Source organism: Lepeophtheirus salmonis, chromosome 1, assembly GCF_016086655.4.
Source record: "Lepeophtheirus salmonis chromosome 1, UVic_Lsal_1.4, whole genome shotgun sequence".
In the NCBI taxonomy this organism is placed as follows: Eukaryota; Metazoa; Arthropoda; class Copepoda; order Siphonostomatoida; family Caligidae; genus Lepeophtheirus; species Lepeophtheirus salmonis.
This window is the reverse complement of record NC_052131.2, coordinates 22,716,966-22,730,502: the sequence shown is the minus strand read 5'-3', so window position 1 is coordinate 22,730,502 and position 13,537 is coordinate 22,716,966. Positions and strand designations below refer to the sequence as shown.

The 13,537-nt window shown below is 32.3% G+C and overlaps 2 protein-coding genes and 3 long non-coding RNA genes across 10 annotated transcripts; 3 read left to right on the top strand and 2 right to left on the bottom strand.

The window, feature by feature from the left end:
* The first annotated feature begins 111 nt into the window (after window positions 1–111).
* Window positions 112–2,323, top strand: LOC121124036 (uncharacterized). Of its 2 annotated transcripts, XR_011780739.1 has the most exons (4): window positions 112–247; window positions 330–404; window positions 537–1,281; window positions 1,338–2,323. It is a non-coding gene; the product is annotated as an uncharacterized lncRNA (long non-coding RNA). The 2 variants fall into 2 exon arrangements; XR_011780738.1 differs by lacking the exon at window positions 112–247 and having other exon boundaries at window positions 282–404.
* Window positions 2,324–3,099: 776 nt separating this feature from the next.
* On the bottom strand, window positions 3,100–4,822 carry LOC121124042 (uncharacterized). 5 transcript variants are annotated; one of them, XM_040719158.2, is made up of 3 exons: window positions 4,648–4,799; window positions 4,199–4,592; window positions 3,100–3,737 (listed from the first exon to the last, which is right to left on the bottom strand). In XM_040719158.2, exons 2-3 carry the CDS (start codon window positions 4,570–4,572, stop codon window positions 3,677–3,679), a joined length of 435 nt encoding a protein of 144 aa, XP_040575092.1. In that variant the 5' UTR covers window positions 4,573–4,592; window positions 4,648–4,799; the 3' UTR covers window positions 3,100–3,676. The 5 variants fall into 5 exon arrangements, with proteins under 5 accessions (XP_040575092.1, XP_040575085.1, XP_040575100.1 ...); XM_040719166.2 differs by having other exon boundaries at window positions 3,528–3,737; window positions 4,705–4,822; XM_071889367.1 differs by having other exon boundaries at window positions 3,528–3,737; window positions 4,199–4,657; window positions 4,796–4,822.
* A 447-nt stretch (window positions 4,823–5,269) lies between these two features.
* On the top strand, window positions 5,270–6,980 carry LOC121124026 (inhibitor of growth protein 5). Its single transcript, XM_071889375.1, is given in 3 exon segments — window positions 5,270–5,680; window positions 5,752–6,490; window positions 6,492–6,980. Coding segments are annotated over 2 exon segments (807 nt in total). The 5' UTR covers window positions 5,270–5,680; window positions 5,752–5,923; the 3' UTR covers window positions 6,732–6,980.
* A 1,584-nt stretch (window positions 6,981–8,564) lies between these two features.
* On the top strand, window positions 8,565–10,835 carry LOC139905708 (uncharacterized). The gene is made up of 2 exons (XR_011780720.1): window positions 8,565–9,642; window positions 9,787–10,835. It is a non-coding gene; the product is annotated as an uncharacterized lncRNA (long non-coding RNA).
* A 1,089-nt stretch (window positions 10,836–11,924) lies between these two features.
* On the bottom strand, window positions 11,925–13,201 carry LOC139905705 (uncharacterized). Its single transcript, XR_011780719.1, has 4 exons — window positions 12,521–13,201; window positions 12,329–12,468; window positions 12,179–12,267; window positions 11,925–12,119 (listed from the first exon to the last, which is right to left on the bottom strand). It is a non-coding gene; the product is annotated as an uncharacterized lncRNA (long non-coding RNA).
* Between the last annotated feature and the right edge of the window lie 336 nt (window positions 13,202–13,537).

The following is a 13,537-nucleotide window of genomic DNA, read 5'->3' as shown; positions in this document are numbered from 1 at the left end:
CACTTTTCAGCACAATCCTTAATAACTACCTTAACCTTGTATTCACTTGAGCAAATAGCCACCAAACCAGAGCAATTGATTCACAACCTACAAAATTGAAACACTCACTCACAAGTCCAACGTAGAATGAGAATATAGAATCAAGTGAAGAGAATTGAGAAAGGAGAGCTACTAGCTAGCTAGAGAAAGGAAAAGAAAAGAAGAGGAGAATCAAGCTGCAAGATACTTAGCTAGAGGCTAGATAGGCGTAGGTCCTTAGCATCTATCTAGCTAAACTACAGCAGAAAAGAAAAAAATCCAATTAAATATGTATAAATTTCTTTCTCTAGCTATGGACAATAAAGGACCGACATAAAAAAATATGATAATGGAAGAGATTCTTTATTAGTTGCAAACATGAAAAGGTGATTAATTTTCCAGAGTTGATATCATTATTATTGAAGATAACAGCTTAGGAAAATAAAATTTTGTCCAATATTATTATAACTAAGAATATGTTCGAATAAGTACTAACATTGATTTACTCCTTTACCCAGATTTGATTTACCATTTAGTAGTCCTGAAAATTGAGTTTATGATGGGCATGATAGAAAAAATGAAAAGAAACGGAAAATCAACATGGTCATTCTGACAGTCTGAAGGGGGAGAAGGAAATAAACAAGGACTATAATTACTCCGATGTCGATCCCCAATTCTACGGTTGAGTCCAATAAGGACTTACATTTATAACTTTCTGAGGGTTACGCTCCGTATTTTATGAGCACACAGGAATGTTCAATCAGGTTTGGACTATTATTAAATCTATTTCGGAAATTCAGGAATTAAATAATGACAACTGCTAAGGAAAAGAAAATTCATACTTCAGATTTTTCAATTCCAAAACAAAAAAACGGGCCAGATAAAAAACTTAGACGATTTATATCACTACTCTTCAGATTGCCAACTCAAAAAAAGAAAAAAGAGGGATTTAAAAAATGACCCCGATTTTCATCACTAGATGGCGCATATATATAAATATAACATTCAATAGAATTATTGTTAAATGTGTGACTTCATATTGTGAGGATATGTGAGGAATTTTTTCAGTTTTGCCTTAGAAAAAAGTACAATAATTCGGGGCTTATCCAAAAAATATACATGATTTGGAAAAGAAACAAAATTTACGATTAATAATCATCGTCAGAATTAAAGTTATTTTTAATATTTTGTAACATACCTACAAAATCGACTCTTTTGACTTTCTTTCTTTTCTCCCGGTTAAATTTGAAAATTAATTATATAGTTGAGTATTATTTTATTAAATTATTAAATTATTCTAATAATATTTTTACTTGCAGATTTGGGAAGAATGGATTTGGAATTCAAGAGTGATAGAAGAGTGCATTGGCATTATCTTCAATTAGACAATAAACGTCAAGTCACGGAGCGCATCAAATCTCTTAAAACTGAGCTTGTGGACTTGAAAATGAGAAAATTAGAATTACTTAGCAAAAATATGGACTTGTCTCAAATTTCTTCTTCTAGAGACCAGCTCCAATTCCTCAATACTATACGAGGTTACTACATTGAGGATAAAAAGAATGGAAACACCGTGATACACTTCAATGACGCAACCAAGTCCAGTCTCGTCCTAAACAAAAAGAACTTCCTCGTCTCCATAAATATTCCAAAGAACATTGCACGACTGGACATTGGATTTCATGTGAGGGACAAGCATGAATTTGCTCACGAAATATATAATCAATTAAAGTCCTATGAGTCCAGGCGTCTTCAAGCCCAGAAAATGACAGACATGTATCACGGGAAAGGCTTGTTTCAAGTACAAAATAACCGATCCTTCACAAATATCATCATTGGGCTCAATATAACTGATGAATCGAAAAACAAAATAACCATCCAGGTTAATTTCCGGTATAAAAAGAATAGTTACAGACCTAGTAGCATCAGGGTTATTGACATGAGTGATACTCTTAGTGAAGAGGATTTGGAAATTCTTCTGGAGCAATGTTCTGTGTTTAATAACTACCAATTGGATGTTGCTTTAGGCAAATCCTTTCTTTCGTTGTGATTTATGTAGTATGTTTTTTATCCTCTGCATACTATTTAATTATAGAAAAATACAACAACATTTGAGTTACATTTCCATTAGGTAAATTTCTATATTCAAATGTATGACTAACAATTTTATTAAAAAGTGCGTACAACATTTTTGAAACAGTTTAATATTAGAAAAGGATGTATTGAGTCAAGGAATTAATTATTTGTTGGCAATAAAGAAATAAAACTATTAAAATATATCATTTAATGATATTTTTAACCTTTACATTGCGTATTTATTTTGCACATCCAATAAAAAACCTTTGTACATGGGGTGAAAGAAAAAAACGTTGTTTTTTTTCGTACAAAATTGGTTTTTCTATAGAAAAAAAATTATTCGCATTGAAAAGCGGAGTCTTCAAAACCCTTTCCAACCGATAGCGCAGTTTGAACGATATTTTTTCCGCATCAAAAAGCAAAAGTAGCGTCGTACATAACATAATAACTCACAAGCTATAGAACAGATTGTCTTGCAATGTTGACAGTTGTTCTTTAGCCTAGGCATATGAGGTTGTCAATGTAAAGCAAACATATTTTGGACATTTAATAAATAACCTCCACTTTATTATATTGAGTTACTAAATATATATAGTTTTCCAACTAGCAATGGGTATGTATCACTGCTCTATCATTTCCATTGCTAATTTATCGATCTTTAACTACACGACTTATGTCGTCGACATAACAATACTCAAAAATGCTATTTATTTTTTTTAAATCAAATTTTCTTTTAAGGCTTTTGTTTTTTATAAAATGAACCCTAAGGTCTTGTCTGCAAGAAATTGTTTTGAGTTAGAAATTATATCTGAATAAAAAAAAAAAAAAATTAAAATAACTTATTTACGGAAGTACAGCAAATCCATAATAATACAAAGATCGGGAAATAAAATTCCAACACAATATTAAGCCAATGTTTATTCACCCAAAAAAACAAAAAAACTTTCCACTTCCATCATAACATTGTTCAAATAAAAAAATGACTGCATGGTATGAAAATGAGTATTTAATTTGATACAATAAATTTATTTCTTATAAAAATAGTAATGTATATTATGAGAATACATTTATGTATATAATACAATAAAAAAAAACCATTCTAAATATTATCTCTCTCCTTGACATACACATTACTTATTCATTAGTAATGACTCTGTAAGAGTATATATTGACATTATATTCTTCGATGCTAATAATCAACTTTTTTTCTTTCACGTGTACTTTCGACTTGTGATTCCTTAAGAGTAGTGTATGAAGTCAAGAATGGAGATCGGACTTTTATTTTTTAGTGTTACCCTTATATAAAGAATGAGGGAGATGAGTGGGAAAACACTTATTCTATATCAATGGAGAAAGGTGATAAAGAATATACTCCATAATACCCAAAATCCATGATGGATATTATGTATATGAAAATCTTTTATTTCATTACCATCCCCATAACTAATATATAGAGAAATATATGTATATTCACAAGGATCAAACTGACCCAACAAAAATAATCAGTTAAAGTAATTGATTTAAAAAAAAAAAAAAAGAAGTATAGATATATATATATGTAAAATAATTGTCCTTGATTGCGTTAATTTCCATCTTGAGAGTCAGACACGGCAGATTGATTGGACTCTTCTTGTAATTCGGTACTAAAATGATAATAAGAAAACTTATGTAAAATAATTTAGTCAGTATGAGCATGTGATAAAAACCGGAGTGCCCAATAAAATTTTGACATTTTCCATTTCGCTCCTTTATTCCTTAATCAAGGAGCTTGAGCAGAGCCAGTTTCAAAATATATGGGGCCTGATCAAAGAAAGAAAGCTAGGGGGGCTTAAACATTCATCTGGCAGGAACTGTAAGGATGTATTATTTTTAGGAAAATAAAATTTTAATCAAAAATCATGTTTTAAATCCTTTAAGCTCAATCTGAAATTTTTGAATGATCTTTAATAAATAAAAAATTATACAATATTAATTTAAAATTATGACAAAAAAAAATATAATCATTCTGAGAATATTGGGTATGTTTGGACATCAATTAATTTCTAATATTTTGTTTGCCGAATTATTTGAAGAAATTGAAAATATAATTTATTTCCTAACTTACAAATTCAGTTTTTTGTTTGGATCCGATTTGTTATAATTAGCATTGGATAATGATGAAGAAGTAGACCCATTGTCTGACTTGGCTTTATTATCAGAGGGCGTAGTACCATTGTTAGCACCATTAGTATTGGTATTACTACTATTAGTATTAGATGTATTGTTGAGGGACGAGTTGTTGCTATTGATGTTTTTTGGAGGAGAGTTTCCAGAGCTTCTGTTTGTGGTGGAAGGGACCCATTTGAGAATTTTCATACTTGTGTCTGAGAGCGTCACCCATTTTTTTTCCCAATGCCGCACTTTGTCAATGGACATCATAATTCGCTTGACTTCATCCTTAGTTCGACTACGAGTTTCTGCTCTTCCTGAACGTGACATCTTCTTTCCGGAGCCTCCTTCTATCATTCAAAAAATACACACTTAATCAATTCAGATTTCTTCTCCTATTATTACCTATATCTAGCTAAAAGGTTCAATATTATTGAGATCCTTAGTTATTAATTATTATACCTTTATTTGTTTGTTTATATTATATAAATAGTATAAATAATAATAATAGTAATAATTGAATGATAACTAAGTTAGCTATTATTATAGGTACCAATTACGGCGATGGCCACTCCAATCCTCACTAACAAAAGGAAAGAAAAAGGAAGAAACTAATAGGACATACACTTTTCTTTCCCTTCTCTTTCTTTTCTTTCTTTCACCGGCCAGAAAGTTACTCACGACGTTACCTCGCTAACACAAAAGTACCTTATGTATTTTGTTGTCAGCTGTCGATTCCCTCTTCTCCCTTGATACGTCATGGCTATTTCATAATTATTCTTTTTGATAAATACACAAAGCTATAAGTTATTCTATACTGAGGCTCCGTTTTCAAAAGAACAAGAATGCAATTTCTTGTTGATCCCTCGTCGTTTATATATTAGCCATTTTATTATTTAAATGAAGAAATTTTGGCTACTACTCATAACTATTCTTTTTATAAAATATTACTAAGCAATATTATAATACAATATCAAATAAAATACTGTATAGATTTTATTCTATATAATTCATTTTAAAAATGGTGAAGAAATAATATGACAGTGGAGTGATAGTCTGGGAGTGTATAAGAGAGGCAATTGGTATGATTTACTTATTTGGCTAACTACCAGATTATTTTGGGCCTTTTTTCTGTTTCTTTTGGGATGAAAGGTTGCGTCATACCATAAAGGTAACGACGTGAATTCTATTTGGTTACCATATTCATTCTACGTCATCAAGTGCTATCTTTCTTTAACTCGATCCTACTATAAAACCCAATAGATTCATGTCCCGCCAATGTAAGACTTTGTTGATTAACCTCTTTGGATTGACGTCATAATATACTAAGTAAAATTGTTCCCTCAAGAGGGAATTTTTTTGGACTACTCCGATTTTGTACATTAATTTTCATTTACTAGGCGGAGCAACGGATTCTTTACTTAAATATCTATTAACTGTAAGTATTAACTATTTGAGGTAGTATTCTCATCGTCTTGAATTAAATAAAAATGATCCAAATATCCTTAGTTTTTTTTCCAGAATTGTATATGATATGACTCCAGAAGCTATGCACATATTTTAGCGCCAAAATATCCCTTGGCCCAGGAATTTGCACTTAAATCACTTTCGATACTCTAACTCATCTTTTTAATTTTCATAAATATCCATCCGTTTATCCAATCTTATGTCTGAAAGCAAAATGTTTTCCAATCTCTATCTAGAGCACTACCTGGAGTCTCTTGAAACACTTCCAGAAGAGTTGAAGCGTAATTTCACGCTAATGTACGAGCTTGATGTTAAAAACAAGAGCATTTTAGATAATTTAGACGCTGCTTCGGATGAGTATCTACGGAAAGTGAGGGAATTGTCACCTGAACGACGAAAGATTGAGATGGAAAAAATTCAGCACATGTTTAAAAAGTCTAAAGAACATGGAGACGAGAAAGTTAAAATTGCTATTAAAACCTATGAACTTGTGGATAAGCATATCCGTCGTCTAGATTCAGATTTGGCCAAATTTGAGAGTGAGATAAAGGAGAAGGGCCGATTGAGCCAGTCTGAGGACGAAGAGGATGAGGAAGAGCTTGATGATAAGCCTCTTCATAAAAACTCTAAATTAAATAAAAAGAACGTTTCCAAACATAAGAAAAACAATGACTCAAAAAAGATACAAAAAGACTATAACTCACAGAATAAAAGGAACAAGGAGTCCAAGGAAGATCTCAAAAAGAAAAAGTCAAAAAATCCTAACTTAGTTCCAAAAAAAAGACGATTCCCTTCTTTCTGACATTTCAAAAGGACCACAAGAGGTTTTGGATATGCCTGTGGATCCCAATGAGCCTACATATTGTACGTGTCATCAAGTGTCATATGGTGAAATGATTGGTTGTGATAATGTGGACTGCCCTATTGAGTGGTTTCATTTCGGTTGTATGGGATTAAATACCAAGCCCAAGGGTCGATGGTATTGTCCTCTATGTTCACATATGTTTAAGAAAAAGAAATAGTGTTGCAAAACTTAAATTAAATAGGCTTCCTTGGCTTGGAATAAATAAAGAAGATGAATCGTCGAAGTTTATATTACTTGTTTAACTATCTCATGTTCGTTAAGAAACGATTACCATCTTTTTTTTGTTTGTTTGTTTTTAGTGATTACTATGGCCTTACTCACTCCTGCGTTGCTGTTGATTAATCACAGATATTTATTTATATTTATGTTCTAGTGAATCTCTAAATAAATGATTTTCCTGAGTTAATTACTTCATTTTGTTGTAGTAAACATATGTTTAGCATTCCATGATTTTTTGCTATGCATAATGGACGAAAGGACGTTTGCTAGACTAATTGTTCATCTCAAATATTTATTTATTATATATTACTCTATTTTGACTTATATTAAATATTTTCATGTAAATAAGCTATCTTTTCTTTAAAAATATGAAATTTCGAAACTTCAAAGACTACTTCTCACCATTGAAAACAAAGATTTAATTTTAATATATGTAAATACTATATATAGTATAACAGATACTACCATAATTTGAGTTTCAAAGATTAAACTTATTATTTACAATAAAAGTTTATTTAACTAAGTACAGTTTCTAACAAGAATTTCACTTCTACTAGAATGATTTAAAAAGTAAAATTATATTACTTATCACTTAAACTAGATAAAACAATAATAAAAGTAGGTCCCGTATTGAAATGCAATTTTTGAAAAAAACTACTGATTGGTATAACCTTTTAAAGGATTAAAATAATAGTAGGCATGTTGTGTTAAAATTTGGCAAGTCTAAGTCAAAGCATTTTGAAGTGAATTAACTGAAAGTAAAAAGTTTCTCAGTTTTAACTACAATCATATTGGTAGATCTTATTATGGATGGAAAATAGATATACCTACAGGACTAAAAAAAAAAGAGGAGACAGACAAAAATAAACTTCAATTTAAATTCACTAATTTGAAATTGGCCACAACTCATGGATTCTCAAATTTATCATTGCAATTATAACTTAATAAAAAAACATATAGGCTAAATCAATAAGTTGAAATGGATTTCAATATAAAAAAATTAATTTAAAAGGACAATCTGGATATCATCAAAAATGTATTAAATATTAATGTTACGGGCAATGTGGAAAATCGGGTATTCTGCACATTGCCCGTCAGAGACGGCAATCTTTAAAATTTCCAATACAATGGTGAATTTAACTTCAATTACATTGTCAGTTGAAATGATTGTTGGTAATTTGATTATTAAACAATTCATTGCAAGCCATTTGATTATTATACTATTTCATTGCAAGCAATTTGATAATCTAGTGCATATGTTCTATCTGTTGATTGCAGGCCGCATTGCTGCCCTTTTAAAGTTTAGGTGGGCCCACTGCCCACTTCAATTAGTCTTTCTTATAAAAATTATCACAATATTATCAAAGCACGTTGAACGCTCATAATATCTCGAGACTCTAAAAGTGTTCACAAATTAGATTTTGTAAGTAGATTGGTCTTGAAAAATTAGATTTTGTCTTTTTTATATTTGGTCTAAAATTGAAATAAATTTGTATGTAGAGTTAGTTTTGTTTTATAAATACATTTTTCAAGAAATTTAACTTAATAGGTTCTGCGGCCCATTAAAATATTTCAAGTGGCAATACAACCTATTATATTAAAGGGCTAGACATCCCTGATCTAGTACATTTATATTGTATTCCGACAATCAAAATATAGTATTATAAGAAATTGTTAACAGAGACTCAAGTTTATTTTGCAAAATATAATTGTAATTCCTATCATAGTAATACGGTTTCTGAGCTTTTAATGTCATTCTTGAGAAAGCTGCATCGTCGGGCTTTTGTGAAACTGAAAGTAGATGGAAGGAAAGTTAATTTTTTATTAGATCTGGGTGTTAAGTCAATATCTTACCAATTAAGATGGTACCTTGTCAAGTAAATTGTAGCAAGGCAGGTTGCATTACGATTTTTGGTGGTGGAAGAGGATCCATCGCTCTTATAGTTCATTTACAGTTTCGTCAGTCGTGTAGAAGATTAAAATTTGTCGTGACAGGCGTAAACCATTCTGGGATTCCTATTCTGCCTGGTGAAGCTCAGTGGTGCTGTTTATCAACCTGATGTGTCTTCGTCGACGAACAGAGATGTGCAAGCCCTGTTGAATGAATTTTCTACCCTCTTTGATGACATACAGGGGCAAACTGTATCCCATGCCAAAAAAGTTGTCCATATTAAAGAGGACGGAAGACAGCGCGATATTGGTTCTTGTCCCGTTCTGCTTACCCTCCTGTGGAAATTATTGAGGAGCTTGGTGAAACTAGATGACAAGATCTGAATCTGTGCGGATTATACGCAGACTTTATCATCTGCCACACCCGGACGAATTATTCTGTGCCTTAGCTGGCGCTAAATTATTTTCAAAGTTGGGTTTTCTACGGTGTTATAAGCAATGCATGTTAGATGAAGACTCGAAGAAGTTGCTCACTATTAATATGCAACTCGGACTTCTACGCCATAATACACTTCCGCATGGCTTAGCCTCTGCCCCTGCTATCGTGCAAGGTGCATAGTATAAACTTTTCGAGAGCTTGAGTGGAGTTAAAGTTAAAGCACTCGAACGGAGCACATGAATACATTGAGAGAAGTCTTTGAACACCTGCCATCCGCTGGTACACACCTTAAGAAGAAGAAGTGCATCTTGTAAGAGGAACAACTAAAATTATCTTGGTTTTAAAATTTCTTCTAGAGGTCGCTCGTTAGATCCAGAGCTGATTTGTCCAGTGTCTCTTTTCCGAACTCCAACATAGTCGACCGAGGTCAAATTGTTCTTGGGTCTCGTGCAATATTATGGGCAGTTGTAATGTATTCGTGTTTCCTTCCCCCTTGTTCTCTTATTTCTTTAATTTCCTTGTATGTATATATATGTGTAAATTACAGCCTTTTACCTCAATTTTAGTATAAATAGTTGTGTATTTTATGTATGTATCAGAGTAGGTTTTTGTTTAACTAATAATATAGATGTTCTTATAAATAAACCTTGTTTTATTCCTCCAGGTCTTTCCTCTGCTCATTTATCTCGGTCATCCTGGATTGCTTGGTTTAAACAGTTTCCTTCTCCTCACCTTCGTCACTTACAACATTGGCGACGAGGATGGGATCAGGATCACGTGACCTCCCTGCTGTGGGATCGTCGGCGAAGCTAGCCCTGCTGGATTTGGGTATCCCCTTTTCGTCGACAGGTAGAACGCTCGTTCGTCTACGGAAGGCGGAACAATACGGACTGTGCCTCAGTTTGGCCCTCGTGGAGCAAGGAAGAGAACCATGGTCACTTATAAGAAGTGAAGTGTGTGTCCATATCAGGGACCACATCATTCAAAGTGGATTTCATCCTATGAAGTTCTGGTTCTCCGTTGTTCCTACTCTCCCGTTCACCTCATTGGGTTATGAATGTGCAATGGTTTCTCCTCTGGATCATCCAGAGTTGGATGAGGGTACATCGAGGGAGATCGACATGTCTTCCAGGGACGAGCAGGGTACACGTGTCCCTAAAACCTCTATAAGGGTGAACGACGTTTCTCCATGGAACGAGCAGGGTGCTCGTGTGCCTTTAACCTCTATAAGGGTGAACGATATGTCTCCCAGGGACGAGCAGGGTACTCGTGTCCTAAAACCTCTATAAGGGTGAACGACATTTCTCCCAGGAACGGGAAGTGTGCTCGGGTTCCTAAAACCTCTATGTGGAGTAGTGTTCTCTCCTTTCTCCAGTGCGCATGCTGAGAACACGACACGTCTATTGAGATAAATTTTGTATATGCAAGAGCAAATGGTTTGTCCGCACCTGGTTATGGATGGAGCGGATCAATAAGCTTCTATTCATGGAGCAGAACCTGGTTAAGCACCGGCATGGATTTGGTGCTTGGGGGGGGGTGTAATGGTTTTGTGTTTCCTTCCCCCTTGTTCTCTTACTTCTCTTATTTCCTTGTATGTACATATGTGTAAAGTACAGTCTTTTACTTCATTTTAAGTATAAATAGTTGTGTATTTTATGTATGTATCAGAGTAGGTTTTTGTTCAACTATTAATATAGATGTTCCTATAAACAAGCCTTGTATTATTCCTCCACGTCTTTCCTTTCCTTATTTGTCTCTCGGTCATCCTGGATTGTGTATAAGAGACGCGGTTTTTAAGGTTAACTGAACCTAATAAAAATTGGCTATTTGGTAACCCTGATCATAAAAGATACTGAGACGTCATGACGTTAAAATTATTTATAAAGAAAAGTATATAATTATTCACGTTGCGAGAATAAGGACAATAAGAAGGGGATTAGCTTGTTAAGAAAAAGCCTCAAATACTGAAAATGATAGTATTGATGACATCAAAATTCAAATTAAAGTTTAAATACTGCACGATCAAATTGACTGAACTTGTATATAATATGTATAGTTGATAATATTGTAGAGAATAACGCGTGCGAGTAGAAGGGGGAGAAAGACATATGGTATTATTGTTTAAATACTGATGAGATTATCATCTGCCTGCTGTATTATGATTATTTATATATATTATTTTATTATATGATTTTTGAGGGTATAACGAAAGAATTTATTAGCAAAATGTTTAATAAAAATATACTACGTATAATTGACTTAGACGGTTTTTATCCGTTACAGTGGATTTGAAAACGTCACATTCTATGAAATTGTAATTCATTATGAACCATATTCTCAGAATAATAACTAATAAAACGACAAAGTAAGAGTATTTCGAAATATATTTGAAGTTCCAAGTTTAAAATAGAAGGCTTAAATTAAATATAATCTACATACTAAAAATAAACCATCATACATTTAAGTTAAATATACAAAATTAAACAATTAGAATCATATAACTAATAATAACAATAAATTATAAACACAGAATATTGAAATAATAGATTGATCCAAATAATATTTTCTTGTTCTAACATCGGAATTCAGTTCAATATGTCATAACTTTAGGTTGCAAAACACAAGCCAGGCGTGGGGTTTAATAAAAATATCATCACCCTTTTTTCCTCATGTGCAAGTTGCATATACAATTGTGCACAGGATAGAAAAATCTCTACCGATAAGATCTTAATTATTAATAATAAAGTAAATGTCAAAATCATAAAATAATGTTAGATTTAAATCCATATCTTCTTCCAGTACGAACAGCTTCTAGAATCCCACTTTCATTTATTTCATGTTTATCTAAGAAAAGAAAAGTTAATCCATGCAGTAAAATTTTAAACCTTAATTACTTATCTTAGATATAAAAATTATGTAGTAATATCCGGCGATATTACTCCTTATTAAGAGCATCAAAAAAAGACCCCTGGTGATTTATGCTTGTATAACAACATACTATTATAATGAAGGATACACACAATTACTAATTATAATGCTACACCCAATGTAACTACCTCCGTTGTTGTGACCATTTAAGCCGTTGTTTTTGCCTTTTATGAGTTTTTGAACATCATTTCTTGGAGCTTATGAACCATAGCTAATCCTTAAGTGACAAAAAGTAATATTTATAGACTATGTAATATTGGAAAACCTAATGATCATACCAAAGTCTTTAAGCGAAGTAAGTAGTCTCAGACAAACTAGTTGCGAACCATCCAAAGCTACTACCCCCGTTGTTGTGACCATTTAAGCAGTTGTTTTTGCCCTTTACTGAGTTGTGTATCATAATTCTTGATATGTTTAGCTAAAATAAAATCATATTTTATGGTTAGATTTAAAAAAAATTGAATACTTACTGTGAGATAGTACAAAATTCAGAGTTCCATTTCGATATTCGTAAATACTTTTTACTGATAACTTGATCATCATTTGGTGTGGATGACTCAAAACATTTTTATATGTATTTCTATATATGACATCAGTACCAACATCCTCCATTAATTTAATGATGGTTCCTCGGGAAGGGATATGTTTACCCTTGTATTTCTCCATAAATTTTTTGAACGTAGATGATTAGCAATGGATAAGGTTATATTACATGCAATAAGCATCGTTGTGAGATCAAAGTTAAAGTCTGACTTGATGTATTCATCGTCAAATTGATTTTATAGATGAATATCCATACTCTTGTTATGAGATGAGGATAATGAGTGGCGTGTAATTCTAGACAGGGGACTAAAGGCACATTTATATCGACAAATCCGACAAACCATCTGTTTCTCATCCGGTAAGTATTTTCCAAATTCCTGGGCCTCCATTTTCATAAATCCAGACAGAAGGCGACGTCATTTTGGGGATTTTATTCAGTTCTCTATCGACTATCACCATCTCATATTATATTAATATTGAATAATAAAAGGGGAATGATAACGTTCATGATTGATAGAAGAAGATGTATATTATTTAATCAATGATGCCATAAGTAATTCTTCTTTTCTCCTCGCACGCTTTTGTATTCTTACCAAAATTATCACCCTTAATAATATGTTCATATAAGAATTGAAACAAATATCTATAATATTAATAACTTGTTCGACAGCTTTTCAGAGGTTAAATATTGTATTTGACCTTTTAAAAAACCCCTTTTCCGTTTTTCATTGAAGTAAAAAACTTTTGGGTTTTTCTCTGTTTCATCAAAAAAATACCAGCTTTTTTTTATGTTATCCTCAAACATATGTTTATTACAATCCCTACACATATCTGACAAGGCCAAAAGAAAGAAAAAATACAGGAAAAACGACACTAAAAATCATATCTCTTTGCATTTTTTTAATAAAATTATTTAGAAATCCGAAATAACGACCATTTCCGGC